Raw genomic sequence first — 18059 nt, 5'->3', positions numbered from 1 at the left:
ATTATAACTTTACCGCAAGGTGCGGGAAACCAAATCGGGTACAATGTACGACCGACCATCGTGTCTTGTCAAAATATATTCTGATAAAACACGTCTTTGACACATACCTGGATGTCAGTAGGGATGCTATTCCAGCTGTAGGCGTAGATTTTTTAAAACTTTGTCACCAGTATTTAATCAGAGAGATGCATTTGAATCTAGTGTTGACAAATTTCTCGACTAAAATCAAACTACCGCCGCGCATGCGCCAACCTCCGAGAACATTACCTGTGAGGGTCGCGCAAATATGAATCAAATTAAATTATAAGTATTTAGGCAATGCATCCAAACTCGACGTCTACAACTAGAATAACATCCCCTACTAACATCCAGGTATGTATCAAAACCGTGTTTGATCGGAATATATTCTGATAAGACATTTACAGCTGTGCTACCCCAACTGAGAACGACACGTGTATATAAACCCCTACCGCTCTACCGCTGACTTGTATCGGTACTGGATGCTACTCTCGGGCTTCTCATCCAGCTTAATGAAACTGAATGGCTAGTTAGCTTAACCGATCTATCTACAATGTATCATCAACAATGCGTGTGTATCTACTTAAAAACAAAACAAATATTGTTCAAATTGCATCAACATTCACTTGACTAGTATTTCTTTATTTTAGATATTTTAACAAATCTTCATATTTCTTGTAAAATTGCATATGAAACTCCTTATAGATCTAGCGATGCTCATTACGTAGGGAACTGCCATAACATGTCCTGGCTGCAGGCCGTGTGCAAAAAGTCAAAACACACGTGGGATTTATAAGACGAGTCCTAAACTGTCATATATTTAGGATTTTCAATAAGTGGTTGGTAATATTATTACAGCAAAACTGACAAGCTACAAGGTTACAATAGATCTAAACCCAACACATTAACAAACACGATGAAAGATCCATTGGAACGTTGGTAGATTAGATACATAACGTTACGCTACAGTATGAATACTCCCCGAAATCCAGAGAAATGGCCAATAATTTATGAACAAAACATCCTCAAAACATTTGCTTAATAAGTGAAACAAAACAATAACGAATTTTTACGCTTAAGGCTATATAGCCTTACAGCGTATTGTCATTGCCTGCGATACCGGAAATACTGGAAATGCCTTTTCGACTACGACACCACCTAGCGTGAAAAAGTACTACACCTCAGGTCCAAAAAATCCGCTTTCTAAAGCAAATATGCTGTCATGGTGTAATTATGATTGCATGAACAAAATCTGTAGTATTTCCTTAAGTGTTATAGTTTCAAAAATGTGTCCAAAGCTATAATATCATTGTCTATTAATGGAAAATAGTGAGAATAATTTGCATGAATGATAGCGATCGATGACCTAAATTCTCGCCAATCATTTGCATATAGGATGAACTTCTAGTTTAGATAACACTAAATAAAGGAATTGACAGGATTTAAGTATGTATAAGTAGGGTTGGTATGAGTACTAAATTTTGTCCTCGTGTACCCGAATTGAAGTATCCGATCCGTACCTAGATACTCGACCTGTATTCCTACAGTATGTGAACGTATTCCTATGTGAACGTATCAACTTCGTGAGTTAGCTTAGTGGTACAATTTACCGATGTTGTTTGGGGCGATCTGCAGATGGAGCAAATTTCAATGTAATCATAATGAAATGTGAGAGATTTATTCTCCAATACTGCAAATGGCATTGGTATATCAATTTAATATCAATCGGTAACATCATACAATCATAATGTAACAAGCTGACAGAGCCCAGAATGTCCGTGACAGATGTTGTTTACCGCACATGCGCAACAGGAAGTACAAAAGAGTGACGTAGTCTTCATTCGGATAGCCTCTGGTGTTGTCATATACAGCATACCGATAGTGAAAGTAAACATGTGCGCCATTCATGATCACTTCTCCGATCATGGGAAATAAGAATTGCAACAATGTTGCTTGTGAACATGTCGTTAGCAGATGAAGTGTCATCCTTTGTGAGTAAAATAGAACAAAAGAGTGCTATTTTGTACTTCTTGTTACTGAATTTTACGTTTACACAGACATCTAACACTCAGTATCAGTATGTTTCGTCAGTATTTTGACGGATGCCCGGCCGGGAAGCCTACACATGGTTCCTACGTGTATTTTGACGGGTACCCGGGTACTTCCCCAACACGACCCGTGTGGCAATAATCAAGGCCTACAACATTCCATTCGTATTTGGACACAGAAACAGCAAAAATCGTAAGTGTTCATTTCGTTTTGCTTATACCTGTCTACAGTAAATAAATTACACATGAAGTGAACTTACGTGTCTCTGTGTATTTCTGCTAACGTATGTGATATAGATGTTTTATTTTATTACAAGAACAAGAACATTATTTATATTTTGGAGCAGTTTCCTTTTCAAATTCGAAGTTGACAAAAATTAACTGCTAGCATTATTTTCTAATTTTATGACATACAATTTAATGCATTTAATTCAGTAGGTGTAACAGATTTAATTTGCCAAATTGTCCATATTGATACCGTGTTAATGGAGTGTCACATCACAAAACATAACAGTATGTAGGATTTTGTATAGTGTGTAACATACATGACAATGAATTAGCATATTGATGTAATCAATTAATATATAGCTACTGTTGTAGAGGAAAAGATATCACCTTCTGACTGACTCTGCTACAACAGTAGCTAATCAATATAGAGATACAATTGTAGCGGGATTGGACTGGGTTGATCATCGGTGACCAGGTAGCTCAGTCGGTAGAGCACTCGGCTAGTGTTCTGAGGGTCCCGGATTTGAATCCCGGTCTGGCCGCTACATTTTCTCCTCTCCTGTTACAAAATTGGCGCCCAACTAAATAACCCACGTTGGTGGTATTTGGAAGATTCTCGTATGTCTTCGAGGGTGAAGACTTTGAGAAAGGAGGGAGGAATGTAGCAGGATTGGACTGGGTCAATCATCGGAGACCAGGTAGCTGAGTCGGTAGAGCACTCAGCTAGTGTTCTGAGGGTTCCGGGTTTGAATCCCGGTCTGGCCGCTACATTTTCTCCTCTCCTGTTACACAATCATGTATACACAATACATGTGTACATAATATACATGTGTGTATATGAAGTTTAAGAGACAAGTGTAATCACTAATAAGGCTTGATTTTATTAAGACAATTATTATCTCTGATTTAAAAACGGGAAACATGAGCTTAAAATATTGATAAAAATTAAAAATAAAAAGATTAAAAATGATACTAATATATTAACTCAAATTACTTGTAAACAAGACTCCACAACTGACTTGAACTTAACAAAATTCTTTAAGTTTATGTTAGAGGACTCTATAACTTTTTATTGAAATTATTGCATATTTTGTTAAATTCTAAAATAACAGGACCCAATATTTGCTAGTCATCCACAGCAGACTCAAAATGTTGAAGAATTGAGATTATCAAGAAGCAGTGAAATAATACCGGGCATATATTAACTAGCTGCAATGGCAGATATATAAAGCTCTAGACAACTTTGTCGTCAGATCTAGGGTTACAATTCTGTCTAATTGACCGTAGTGTTGCAAAACATCTAATGATGAACATGACATAATTAGCGGACTGCAGGTTTCAAGTAAATTTGCAATTGAACAGATTTACGGTATGTAAAAACATATCAAAAAGCATACGTTCAGATGGACATGTATCACTAAAGAGTAAAATAAAAATAATGTTTTGTTATGTTATGCTATGTTATTTTATTCAAGTATTTTTGAATAAACATAATTAAACACAGTTCACTTCAGTGATAGGGAAGGAGATTTGTTACTATGCGACTATGTCCCCTTGAAATAAAATTTCGATGGGACATTTGATCAGACAATGCGCCAAAACAACATTTTCTAGGGACATTGAGGCGAAAACAAAAATTAACATCAGCATGTATCATCAATGTTTTATTAGTCACTCATTAGTCAGTGTACTGTTGATTCAGCAAATAAGTAAAAAATGCTAGCAGATGAATTTGTTAACTGATCATTTAACCAGAAACTGCTTCAAAATTAGAAGTAATATTAAACTTTTTTTTTCTTGTTGTAAAACAAAACATTGATTATATGTATGTTAGCAGAAATACACAGACATGTTACCTAGTTCACTTCATGCGTCATTGTTTGTCAAATACAAAATCAGAAACATAAGTGGTATGTAGTTCATATACCGACCCAAAGACCAATTTATTTAATGTAGAAACAAAACGAAATGAACGCTTACGAATTTTACTGTTTCTGTCTCCAAATACGGAAGGGATGTTGAAGATTACTAGCGTAATGCACATGGTTGCGTTGTTCAGGTGTTCTTCAGATAAAGTTATGTGAATGTGATCGACCACATCGGGGGGATGCTAAAGAAATTGTCTCTGTCGCTTTCAAGCTGTTGAGTGAAAAGAATGGAAATTATCTCTCATAGATGATTTCGACCAGCAAGTACAGTATCAGATTTACATCTAGGTTCTAACGCAGGGAACTCCCTGAACAGTATCAGATTTTGCGTTATGACATCTTTGTTTACATCGGACCGCTTATACCATTGCTGAGTGTCACGTGACAAGTCGCTTATTTAGATGAAAAACGCTTACACTCGAAGGCAGAACACGATAAATAGTTACATTTTCTTAAAAAACGATAAACAAAACTCGATATTTCAATGCATTAGTGGTTTGTAATACATGTCATATAACCTCTGTATACATTTGACAAATCAGCGGGTGGGGAACCAATAAAAAAAGATCTTACGTCATCGTGTTTAGAAACCGGGGTCCGTCTCAAAAACCATAATATCTTACCGATGATCAATCAAAATGTCTAAGTATGTTTTTTGATGCGTCATTTATCCAACAAATGCGCGTATGGCGCAGGGCGCGTGGCCTTCCCTATCACTGCACTTTGATTGGCTTTCCCAAATGATTTACGTGTGTTGTTTGTTTGATTAATTAACGTCCTATTAACAGCTATGGCCTCCTATGTATGCAGTGTGTTGCGTGAATGTTGTGCGAGGTGCGTGTTTTGGGAGACTGCAGTAAATTCATGTTGTGTCTTCTTGTATAGTGGAACTGTTGCCCTTTTTATAGTGCTATATCACTGAAGCATGCAACTGAAGACACCAAACAACACTCCCCACCCGGTCACATTATACTGACAACGGGCAAACCAGTTGTCCCACTCCCCTTATGCTGAACGCTAAGCAGTAGCGGAAACTACAACTTTTATAGACTTTGGTCTGTCTCGGCCAGGGGACAGAACCCAGAGCCTTCCTTACAGGGGCAAACGCTCATCTCAAGGCCAAAAGTGAGGCGGTGCCAATGGAGGCATTGGGAAAGATAAAGTAAGTTAGGAAGAATAGAAAAGATAAGATCCTAAATTTAGTCACCTTTTACGATCATGCAATAAGGGCAGCAGGTACAATTCTAACGCCCTACCTGCAGGGCCAACAAAAAATTGGTTACTTGTTGTTGAAGATTTCATGTGTGTAAGGGGTACCAGTGGGGAAATCATTGCAAACAAATTATCATTAGATAAACCCAGAGAAGTCTGAATGTTTTTTCTGGTTGTTGGACATTATTCTCAGAAATCACATAAGGCGTCGCTACACGTACTGAATAGAAACATTGCCGGGAGCACGTGGAGCATCTAGATATAGCCTAACTGGTACTGTACGCTAGATGGCCATGACCTACTTGTAAAAACTGTCGGTACATGGGAGATGCTGAAACAAAGTTAGGCTTTTAACTGAAAAGTTATGCTTGTATACTATGTATTTCACCAACTTGTCCAAGTACATGTAAATGTATATCAGTATAGTGTATATTTGACGGAAAACTTGTAAGCATAAGGAAAAGGCCCTCTTCACATTATGAACAACTTTATTGAAATAAATAAAAGGTTAAGTTTCATATCGCAGGTTGTATTATGTTCCTGGCGTCGTCATAATTACAATGGGTTAGTTGACCATTTCTGCGCCACAAGGCAAAACTTCAATTTATTATATTATAATTGTTATAAAAAGATTTTTAATTTTTTGTTTCGGAAAGGTAGCCTAGTGGCCCTTTCATGAATATCATGAAGTTGATAATCTTTTACATTGAATGTGAAAGCATTTGAATTATCATTATTCAAAAGCGAGAATAAGAACTATGGCAGCTACCCTAGGTAACTGCTGTATGGTAGCCTTCTTAGCTTTTTGGGTAGTTAACACTTGTTTTTTATGTCTACTCATCTGAATACCTGCAAATTAAATTTCTTCACTTGCCTTAAGCTCTCAGTACTTTCAGTACTTTGATTAATACAGTGATTCAAGGATTTATAAGTGAGATACGTCCTTGAGTGATTGAATGTATACATTGTAAACAATTAAATAGTACACAACGTGATCAAACACATTGTACAACAGAGTCGGGTATGAACATCAAAGACCCGCTGGCTCCACCTACTTCTCAATGTTGTAGGCGATCTTGTCAGTCAGGGGGCAATCAGTCGGGCTGCCGATGCTTCACCCAATCAGTGCCTTCGTTACATGCCACCTAAAATCTAATCTACTGCATCAGTTACCAGCCTACTAGATCAGCTACCAGCCAACGTGTCTATCGAGTGAATGAATGTAAATAGGAACACTTGTTGTAACGGCGCTGTAATAGCCTAACTAGAATACTTATAAATTGATGTTTAACATTCCTTCTCTTTTTTTTCAGATCTGACCGTGCGTGTGGATAAGAGAATTACACTAGGAGCCTTTAAGAAGGAATTAGAACCATATGTCCAAACAACTGTAGATAATTTCAAGGTAATCCCTAAAAAATGTTCTGATGGTATCATTCTGATTGGGAAAATTCCTTGCTTGGTTCTGATTTCTAAGTAAATGTTGTAGTAGTTCATTCACTTTTTAGCTCACCTGGCCCGAAGGGCCGGTGAGCTTATGTCATGGCGCGGCGTCCGTCGTCCGTCGTCCGTCGGCGTCCGTCGGCGTCCGTCTGTCCGTCAACATTTCCTTTCAATCGCTACTAGTCATAGAGTTCTGCATGGATTGTAACCAAATTTGGCCACAAACATCCTTGGGGGAAGGGGAACAGAACTTGTATAAATTTTGGCTCTGACCCCCCGGGGGCAGGAGGGGCGGGGCCCAATAGGGGAAATAGAGGTAAATCCTATAAATCGCTACTTGTCCTAGAGTTCTGCATGGATTGTAACCAAATTTGGCCACAAACATCCTTGGGGGAAGGGGGAACAGAACTTGTATAAATTTTGGCTCTGACCCCCCGGGGGCAGGAGGGGCGGGGCCCAATAGGGGAAATAGAGGTAAATCCTTTAAATCGCTACTTGTCCTAGAGTTCTGCATGGATTGTAACCAAAATTAGCCACAAACATCCTTGGGGGAAGGGGAACAAAACTTGTATAAATTTTGGCTCTGACCCCACGGGGGCAGGAGGGGTGGGGCCCAATAGGGGTAATAGAGGTAAATCCTTTAAATCGCTACTAGTCATAGAGTTCTACATGAATTGTAACCAAATTTGGCCACAAACATCCTTGGGGGAAGGGGAACAGAACTTGTATAAATTTTGGCTCTGATCCCCAAGGGGCAGGAGGGGCGGGGCCCAATAGGGGTAATAGAGGTAAATCCTTTAAATAGCTACTAGTCATAGAGTTCTGAATGGAATGTAACCATATTTGGCCACAAACATCCTTTTGGGAAGGGGAACAGAACTTTTATAAATTTTGGCTCTGACCCCCCGGGGGCAGGAGGGGCGGGGCCCAATAGGGGAAATAGAGGTAAATCCTTTAAATCGCTACTAGTCATAGAGTTCTTCATGATTTGTAACCAAATTTGGCCACAAACATCCTTGGGGGAGGGGGAACAGAACTTGTATAAATTTTGGCTCTGACCCCACGGGGGCAGGAGGCGCTGGGCCCAATAGGGGAAATAGAGGTAAATCCTTTAAATCGCTACTAGTCATAGAGTTCTGAATGGAATGTAACCAAATTTGGCCACAAACATCCTTGTAGGAAGGGGAACAGAAATTGTATAAATTTTGGCTCTGGTCCCCGGGGGCAGGAGGGGCGGGGCCCAATAGGGGTAATAGAGGTAAATCCTTTAAATCGCTACTAGTCATAGAGTTCTGAATGGAATGTAACCAAATTTGGCCACAAACATCCTTTGGGGAAGGGGAATAAAACTGTATAAATTTTGGCTCTGACCCTACGGGGGCAGGAGGGGTGGGGCCCAATAGGGGAAATAGAGGTAAATCCTTTAAATCGCTACTTGTCATAGAGTTCTACATGAATTGTAACCAAATTTGGCCACAAGCATCCTTGGGCGAGGGGGAACAGAACTTGTATAAATTTTAACTCTGGTCCCCGGGGGGGCAGGAGGGGCGGGGCCCAATAGGGGAAATAGAGGTAAATCCTTTAAATCGCTACTTGTCCTAGAGTTCTTCATGGATTGTAACCAAATTTGGCTACAAACATCCTTGGGGGAAGGGGAACAGAACTGGTATAAATTTTGGCTCTGATCCCCCGGGCGCAGGAGGGGCGGGGCCCAATAGGGGAAATAGAAGTGAATCCTTTAAATCGCTACTAGTCATAGAGTTCTGCATGGATTGTAACCAAATTTGGCCACAAACATCCTTGGGGGAAGGGGAACAGAACTTGTATAAATTTTGGCTCTGACACCCGGGGGGCAGGAGAGGTGGGGCCCTATAGAGGAAATAGAGGTAAATCCTTTAAATCACTACTAGTCATAGAGTTCTGCATGGAATGTAACCAAATTTGGCCACAAACATCATTTTGGAAGGGGAACAGAACTTGTATAAATTTTGGCTCTGGTCACCTGGGGGCAGGACGGGTGGGGCCCAATAGGGGAAATAGAGATAAATCCTATAAATCACTACTTGTCCTAGAGTTTTACTTGGATTATGACCAAATTTGGCCATAAACATCCTTGGGGGAAGGGGAACAGAACTTGTATAAATTTTGGCTCTGACCCCCTGGGGGCAGGAGGGGTTGGGCCCAATAGGGGATTTAGAGGTTAATATTAAAATTCATTCAGAAAAGAAACAATGAACCTGTATGCAGAACATTACTTGGCATTACAAACCAGGTGAGCGATACAGGCCCTCTGGGCCTCTTGTTAAAGGTAGGTTTCGCCCAATGAAATATAAAGACTACGAAATTGAAATTTATTCTGTACATAGATAAAATCTTCAGATCATTTTCAATGCATACAGCGAACAATATTGGTGGTCTGTTGCCTAGCTTGACGAGGAAAATACTGCTCTATGACCAGGAAAATACTGCTCTATGACCAGGAAAATACTGCTCTAAATTGTTTAATTGAAACAACAACAGCAAATTGAAGTGCAATGGACTGTTTATACATATCATATAATCTAAAACACTTCATGTTACTTTCATAGGCTCGCTAGCTTAGTACACCAAACATATGTAGTTAGTCTGCGACTGCATGTGTGCTGGCATATGTTTTGAAATTTAACTCACCACATGCAACACGAGTCCCAACAGATCCGCCCAAGTTCCGCTTGAGATGTGGCTTGTTTCTTCTATTGCTACATGCCATCTCTGAATTTCATTCCCTAGAGATATCAAAGGGTGCTACTGATTCCATTCTAATCTACTCCTCTTTGTTGCCGATTCAGATATATTTTTTTTATCTCACACGCTTTCGTTCAGCCATTTTGTTTACTTTTAGTGCGTAACAATGCGCATGTGAGAAACTTTGACAACACAATCCATTGCAGCTTCATTTGCATACTGTCCTGTCAATCTGACATCGTAATAAATCAAAGATTTCCTTCAACATTGTATTCAAGACACATTTGTTCAATCTCATATGCATAAAGAAATTAAATCGAGGTATTTTTAATACGTTTTTTTTTCATCTTTTCTTCCGTTTATCGGATTTTACAAAAAAAATATTGATTTGGTTGGGCGATACCTATATTTAAGTGCGCATTTGCTAATTAAAATATGCTGTGACAATAACAAGTGGAACTTCCCCAAACCTATCATGGTTGGTGCATAGTTGTAACTAAAATGAAGTTTTCATGATTATTTTTAGATATTGATGAAAATGTAGTTATATAATTCATAGTCCTTACAACGAAATTTCCTACAATTTTCAGGTGTATCGTGTGTATTCTAATAATCAAGAGTTTGAAAGTATTCGACTGTCAGAAACCATGAGTTTCTTTGAAGATGGAAAGGTAAGTTGAATGCTATTTAGATGTGTACTTTAAAACTGCATATAGTTTACTTACAAGTATGCTTGTATATGTTGACAGAACCAGATGTATTAAAGATAATCTAATCTATTGATATCTTAATGAGTATGTCCATACTACAATGTCTGTGAAGATGTGATCAGGTAATGAAACATATGGATCACAGAGGGTTTGAGTTCCGAAAAACAAAAAAGTCATTCACTCCTAAAGACACATTTAGGTTCTTCTAAATAAAACATTAGACCAGTCAATTATGAAATTGCAGGGGTTTATAAGTTAATTGTGTTAAATATGAGGTATTATAGACAACATTACTTTAATCATGTAATTCATTTATTATTGCTTAAATATAACTAGTACATGTATATCAACTTATGATATATTATTGGGTAGGCATTAAGGCAAATCAGGATCACTCAATAGAAAAGAAAATAAGTTACAGAATTTGGAAAAAATTAAAGACGTTTTTATTGATGATTCAATTTGAGAAGTGATTAAAAATTCTTAACGTCTGAACATCCCATTCCAGCTTAATATTAAACTGGGGAGGGCCCTAAAGCCTGGAGAGTACAGAGTTAAAGTTTATCAGCTACAGATCAATGAGTCCGAGGTAAGTTTGACCAAAACAGTGATTTTGTAAAACAATGCGAAAAATAATGTTTAGGTTTCATAGAAAATCAAAATTGTTACATAAGGTAACATATAGAAAGTTGTAAATGCTATCACTGTAACTCTTAATTCAGTGTTTTGGAAAAAGTTTTCTCTAGATATATATATGAAACGTTTTTGCTTTCTGCTTAAAAGACTAGTTCAGTACTTAAAGAATCTGACACTAAAGACATGAACAGATATCTAGATCATATGTACCATTACAGTTAGACATAGTAGTATTGATTTGATATTTTACTATTATGTATGCTTTCTGTTGTAGCCTAGTAAGTTTTTGATTGACACAATATTTGCCAAAGGAATGTCAGTACTGGAATCCAAGAAGCTGATCATCCCCGAGATAAAAGAACAGTGCAATATTGACCTCTCTCTTGACAGGTAAGTCCAGCTTTAATGGTAAACCACATTAAAAAGGTGTTAGAATACTTGATCTGGGGTCATTGTTTTAATTGATCTGGGGTCATTGTTTTAATTGTCCCATCTATCCTGATGTCCTATGGAAACTGGGGTCTTAAAGACATTTCTTGTTTTCTTTTGTGCAACATGCACAATAATTATTGAAGCTGTTTGGTTCAAACTGGTTTCAAATGATTTCTAGATATTTGTAATCTTTTAGACTTACTGCAGTGAAAATAACTGACATTAGGCTGTTCTTGATTTTAAACACACAGTTTTGTTGCTGTCGATGGATAAACATTTTATGATAATTTGAAGCAATTTTGTTCAGAATGAAATCAAGAGGTTGACATTTGACTTATACAAATATCTTTCTAGGTGTCGTTTACGGAAGAAGACGTGGAAAAACCCAGGAACAGTGTACACTGACTCCCAGGTGTATGAAGATGATTTACCTATCTTTGCCAACTGGGAGGTCTTTTTGCAAGTACTTGATGGTAAGCAGAAACACAAAATTTGGATATTTAAGGTCATTTCTCCAACAGAGAACTTGCAGAATTCCAGAGATAGTTCTCTAAATTTATCCAAGCAAAGCCAGTTTAGATATTGTGAAATAGTGATTTTTAAGGCATTCAAACTTTATCCTAGGAAAACTGGTTGCAATATTGCAAATTTTTAACTGAAACTTTGTGGTTTTGACACCATACAAACTATATTATTTTCAGGTCCCGAGTTAATGGTATCAACGTCCCAGCTGTCTGTCTTCGTACGGAGATGGAAGCCATCTGCTTATGAGTTTGGACCCTTTGAGGAAATCATATTGTATCAGCAAACTTTAGATGAACTTACAGAGAAGGTAAGTAGCTTGAAAGAATGCTTGGTCAAGTCCAGTACACCAGTACATGTGATATCAAAGTTTTTCTTGTTCCATCAAAGTAACCAGGCTCTTCTGCATTTGGAAACAAAACTTCCTCCAAGTTATTGATAAAAAAAATAAATAAATAAAAAAAAAAACCCAATAAATGTCCAGTGATATCTTGTATAGGTATTGCTACTTTTATAAAAAAACTTCTAAAATTATTTTGGCAGTTCTTTGAGGTGTGTGCAATAAAAAATTATTGGGAAATGTAAAATAGTTTGCATTTGTATTGTTGTACAGCTCTCTGGGGTGAGCGTAATATAAAATTATTTCGGGATATAAGATTAGATTCATTTGTATTGTTGTACAGCTCTCTGAGGTGAGCGGAATAGCTTTGGAGGACGTGGAGTATGCTAAAGGGCGTGGCACATTTCCATGTGATATCTCCTTACTGGAGGTACACACTGACCTCGACTGGAATCCCAACGTCACCACGCTCAACTCCTGGCCTCTGTACATCTGTGACGACGGCAACGTCCTGTACTACAGGTAAAGCTTTCGGGGGACAATCACATAACCACACAGCAAATTATTACATCAAACTATCGTTCTACATTCCTTATGAATAATAAAATAAAACATATTGACAAATTCTGTATTGTTGTTAAGAATCTTAATTGATTTAATTGAAATTCCTGATCGTATGGCTATACAATTAAGCAGGTCTGATGTCTGTAAACATGGACCTGTGAGTGTCAGGATCTTTAGCATTTTCAATGTGTTTTTAATTGGTATTGTAGGGACAGGTCTGAGAAACTTATGAAACTGTCGGACGAGAGAAGAAAGGAATTACAAAACAAAGAAAATACCAGGTAAGAAATCGGACCATTTCGTATGACATATATCATATTTACCACTTTTCTGAAAAAGGTCTGTCATCAACTTCAGTCAGTATGGTCTTACTAACATATGCTATACATATATGTAACATGATATTAAGGAAAAAGATACAGAATGCACATCAAGTTGTCTTTTTGGGACTTTTATCATCATTTGTATACACGACAGTTTGTAGTTATGTATAAGCTGGTTTTTTGGTCATATGTATTTTTATGACAGAACAGTCTACTGGTAACTAAGTAATTAGTTGACGATAGAACATGCTACATATGTTTGCCAAACAGGACTTGGTCTAGACTTCTTGGTATTTTCGGTATGTGAAAATGAAAGTTGTGGTACCACGATAAAACTTTTAGTTATTGGAAACTTTAAAATGGTTTCAATTACACAGGGTCTAAATTCTTCTGTATGCTTGGACTATTTCTGTTAATCATTTCAGCATGCTGTACCTATATTTTTGCTTTTCAGATTGTCAAGAAGTTGTGGCAAGAGCACCTATTCACCAAGAAAAGAAAAGGCGCTGAAAATCTACACTGACGACACACCAGTCAAGTCCCAGGATCTCGACTGAAATAGCTTTACCACACCATCAAAGGTCTCATATTGTCACTTAACGTCAGTCTTAATTGGATCCCAGAATGATTTTAGATCAAAGCTGTCTCCAATGTGTGCTATACTGGGATCAAAGTTCTCACAAACATCCCAGGATCCATATAACGAAGGAGATCGCCATCCTGAGAGTTTTAACATTCACCGGACTTATGTCCACTTCTAGGATTTAGACTGAAATGTTGATTCTACATTTCAAACACACACATGTCAATCCTATAAATTGTACTGCCTCTTGGTACAGTCTTCTCCTCCTATCTTTTGTTTTATAGAGAATTGGTGATTCTGTGATTAGACAGTGTTTATCTCCAGTTCAATGTTTTAACCTCCAGCTACAAGGAAAACTAGGATAAGTATTGATGCGTTACGACTGGATGAATCTACAGTCTTAACATAGTAATGGATTTGTTGGAAATGGAAGTGTCATATGGACATGTGTTAATGTCTTCTACTCTCAATGTGAAACTGTCGCTGTGGCTTGTATGTATGTAATGCTTGTGTAAAAGACTGAAAGGAAAGGTTGTAATTCAACTTTGTTGCAGAGAACTAGCATTGGTATGCATGATAAAAAAATTGTAAAGTACTGTTTGAGAGTAATATGAAATAATGTTTCAACAATAATATGTATACTTATATACAGACGTGTGATAAGAAAAATCTAAGTCTTTCAAAAGATTGTATAATTCATTTATCCGACTGTTGCATAGTTGTCGTTAATTGCTGAATGCTTCGTAGAAGATGTGTCATTGGAATTCAGTTTTTACTTCTTTGTGTGCTATCAGAGTCCTTCTAAGTTTGTAATCGCTAACATCATCAGGGAATATGTACTATTTATTTTTCATATTGAATATATGTCTCAGAAATGTTATTTGTTTAGTAAATTGTTACAGCAATGCACTTTGAGGTTTTTGGCGTCGGATAGAACAGATTCAGTCTGGCCATGTTTAGTATCTGTGAATAGATATAAGTGGATAAATAAGATATTTTGTGTAAGTTCTATGTTTAATGAAAATTTTATTTGCTCTACGTTTGAGTGCTCTGTACTTATAGTGCAATTTTCCCCATATAATTGATACCAGATATGTTTTGAATGGTATATGTAATAGTTATGCCAATCTCGGCTAGAAACTAGAAAGATTGTGTATTTTTTAAAAGTACTTAACATGCCAATCTTCGTCTACAAAAGGTTAACAATGTTAATATCCAGTTATATTATTCTTTGTTGGAAAAATGCTATTATGAACTATGTATTCATTGACTTTATGTTTTCAGAAAATTTCAACACACGTTTGACTTCGGAAATATTTTCATAATTAGATTATTATGCTGAAACAAATTAATCCGGATAATAGTGAAAATAAAACGTTTTAGTTACAAAATCCTTTATGTAATTATGTTTCTTTTGTGTTAATATGATTAATTGGTATTACTTCAAAGTTAATACAATTGTGCCAGTTCACTTGGTATATTATTAAGATTGAAGATGTCCATATTCAGCTCGTTATTCAATGATACAACATCCTGTCCCACTTGTATAGATCAGTATTTATACCAGAGTCTTGTAGAGATTGTTTACCTGATTTTACTTGTTATTTACAGGGTACAGCTTCTTTCTAGTAAACTGAACCCCAAGTTTATCCAGCATGTTCATTGGTTTAAATCTTTCCAAGACATTTGTGATTGGAAAGGTAATACTCTACAATTGAAAAAAAAAACCCAGAGATTTTAGAATTAAAGTATTTTTGTATCCATTCTTGAGAGATTTATTATGAAAAAGTAGCTATGAATTTGTTAGAGTTTATAAATGTTTTGAACACTAAATGTATTGACCAGAAACCATTGCGTCCAATAACTTCTTCTTGTCTACAAACTCTGCTGATGTAACAAACAGACCTACAAAATCAGTTTATTCAGTATAAATGTGTTAAAACTCTATAATTTCATGCAAATATTTCTTGTTTGAAGTTTACTCTCATATATAAAATTTGGGACTCTTCATCACTATTAACTATTTCATTTGTGAAATCGAAGTAGTGGATGTACATGTACATGTAAAGTTGCACTCAGACAGAACACTGAAGTGAACTATACTGCTATTGAGTAAAACAGTATAGAGTTAGGCCTTGATAAGTTGAAACGAGAAACAAGCTAAATCTATATTTGTGAAAAGACACTATGTTCATTTGTATATGATTATTTAACTCATTTCCACTGTCGTAATCTGCCTGATACCCAGTGACTTTGTCTGTAATATTAAATTTTTTGCCACTAAGAATTATGATTATCATATGATTTCTGTGACAGTATGGTTATTAATTGAGATAATGTTAAGATTTCAAAATGGTAAAACAAAATGCCTGCTTTTTATGAGGCTGATGCTGCTTAATCTGATAACTGTTGCTCAGATCGTAATCCAACAGCTTTCTGAACCAAGCTTGTGATACATTACTGTAAAGCCACCCAGTTGTTGATTGGTTTGTGGTATGCTTGTGTGTGAACTGTTGGCGAAGACATTTTGTATTTATCTGATATTATTTCTCCAAAATTATACATGATTTACGTATAAAGATTTCACTTACAAGAACAGTTAATGTTATTAAGATTATCTTTGTGACTTGAGATTTAAAAATAATTGTGAAATGAAAGCCAGATTTTTGTACTCTTCATACAGGCAGATACAAATAATCACATATCGCCAGATCATCGAATCAATTGTGTATTTTATATATGATTGTTTTCTTAGCTTTTCTCAAGTCAAGATAAATGCCTAGCAAGTGATATAGTGCAATAATTGCTTTCCAAGACTGCAACATTGTTATTGTGTAAATTAACACTGAAAAAAAAAAAATTTGTAAGCTTTATTCTTTATAAGAATTTGATCTCTAATCAGCTTCAATTCTGACATTTTTTAAGGTGCATGTTTTTTGAAATTTTAAATCCATGACCTGATGAAAAGTAAAACATTCTGACCCAGTATGTAATTGCATGATTGCAGGTCTGTATGTAGCCACAACCCTGTCAGGACACCTCTATATGTCTGTTCATTGTTGGAGAATTAACAATGGTAATTAAAGTCTTGGATGTTACAAATATTGGTTTGATGTACAGCTGGTATATATCATAGCAGATACCATGCATGTAGTGATGATCTAATATTATTTCAATTTTTACAATGAATGTGGCTAATCACACCTAAAGAATATGTCGACATTTGATAAAATATTGGTGGTTTGTTAATATTAGCTCATCATTATATCTGCAGCCTTATACAGTCTGGTAACATTTACCAGTATAGATGCAAATGAGCTAAAAATTGAATGACTGGATTATTCTAGAAGTAAATGAGGGCAAAAAGAGTTGTGAACAGGCTATCTAAATCCACTTGGAACAAGAAAAAGATGCTGGTGATTTTATTGAAATTATTTTAGTTAGTTTGTGATTTATGTTCATATAATGATAGTGTTGGTATAAAGATGTCCCAGATTTAGGTAGGACATTGAGCTAAGTAAAACCAACTCTGAAGCTTTCACAAAGACTGTTCCAGGCCCGTTATAGCTGAGCAATTCTACTCGCAAGATAATCAAGTAGTTGCCTTGAAGTTGTGTTTGTCATAGATTTGAAACAGGTGCTTTGTAAATGCCGTTGTTTACCAATATTTTAAATTACTTTATTTCTTTCTGTTCACCAGAGTGTCTGATGAGGTAATTATGAATAATGAGATTTGTGTATCCATGGTATGTATAGAAGTTTGACGCTCAAAGTGTGACATAATTATCTTATCTATTAGTTTCATTTCCTTGTAATCCGAGTGCTGCAACAAAAACAAATGCTGCAACAACATTCAATACACATTGACTGCAATGATTTTCAATAAAATAATACAAAGAAAATATTGTTGAGTTTTTCTATCAAAGAAGATTTCTGACATTCAAAACTACAATCAATGTTGGCCTAGCAAACTCCCTAGGTTACCTTAAAATGTTTATACTCAAACCCTAATTTAGCTATTGGACTCTTTAAATGCATTTCATAAACTTTAAAGTGATTAGATTAATGAAAGAAAAAATATGATTGCAAAAGACAATTGTCATAACATTGCTCTACACTTTCATTGAAAATATGAACCAAACTAGGAAAGGTATGAAGAGTTTACTTGGACTTTTTCAGCTTTTTCAAAGCAAGGTGCACAAATTGAGCACTGCTGCAGATAATGAAGCATTGAACGTCTTTCAGTTGGCATTCATAGCCAATATGAATACGAACTGGACTGAGGCAAATTCCAGGGCCAGGTGAGCTAAAAAAAATGCTTCTTTTGGTACTGGCGGTCATATGAATG

General features: G+C 36.4%; 1 protein-coding gene across 1 annotated transcript in view; it reads left to right on the top strand.

Moving 5' to 3' along the window:
* Positions 1 to 17613, top strand: part of LOC138323997 (ubiquitin carboxyl-terminal hydrolase 47-like) — a 36243-nt gene extending 18630 nt beyond the window's left edge. Inside the window, exons 24-32 of the mRNA XM_069268973.1 lie at positions 6748 to 6839; positions 10192 to 10272; positions 10820 to 10900; positions 11222 to 11337; positions 11734 to 11852; positions 12081 to 12211; positions 12585 to 12763; positions 13015 to 13086; positions 13583 to 17613. Coding sequence (XP_069125074.1) covers positions 6748 to 6839; positions 10192 to 10272; positions 10820 to 10900; positions 11222 to 11337; positions 11734 to 11852; positions 12081 to 12211; positions 12585 to 12763; positions 13015 to 13086; positions 13583 to 13685 — 974 coding nt within the window. The 3' untranslated portion in view covers positions 13686 to 17613. The remainder of the gene's footprint in view (positions 1 to 6747; positions 6840 to 10191; positions 10273 to 10819; positions 10901 to 11221; positions 11338 to 11733; positions 11853 to 12080; positions 12212 to 12584; positions 12764 to 13014; positions 13087 to 13582) is intronic.
* Positions 17614 to 18059: the final 446 nt, after the last annotated feature.

Source organism: Argopecten irradians, chromosome 1 (genome assembly GCF_041381155.1).
Source record: "Argopecten irradians isolate NY chromosome 1, Ai_NY, whole genome shotgun sequence".
Lineage (NCBI taxonomy): Eukaryota > Metazoa > Mollusca > Bivalvia > Pectinida > Pectinidae > Argopecten > Argopecten irradians.
This window is presented reverse-complemented; position numbering and strand designations above follow the sequence as displayed.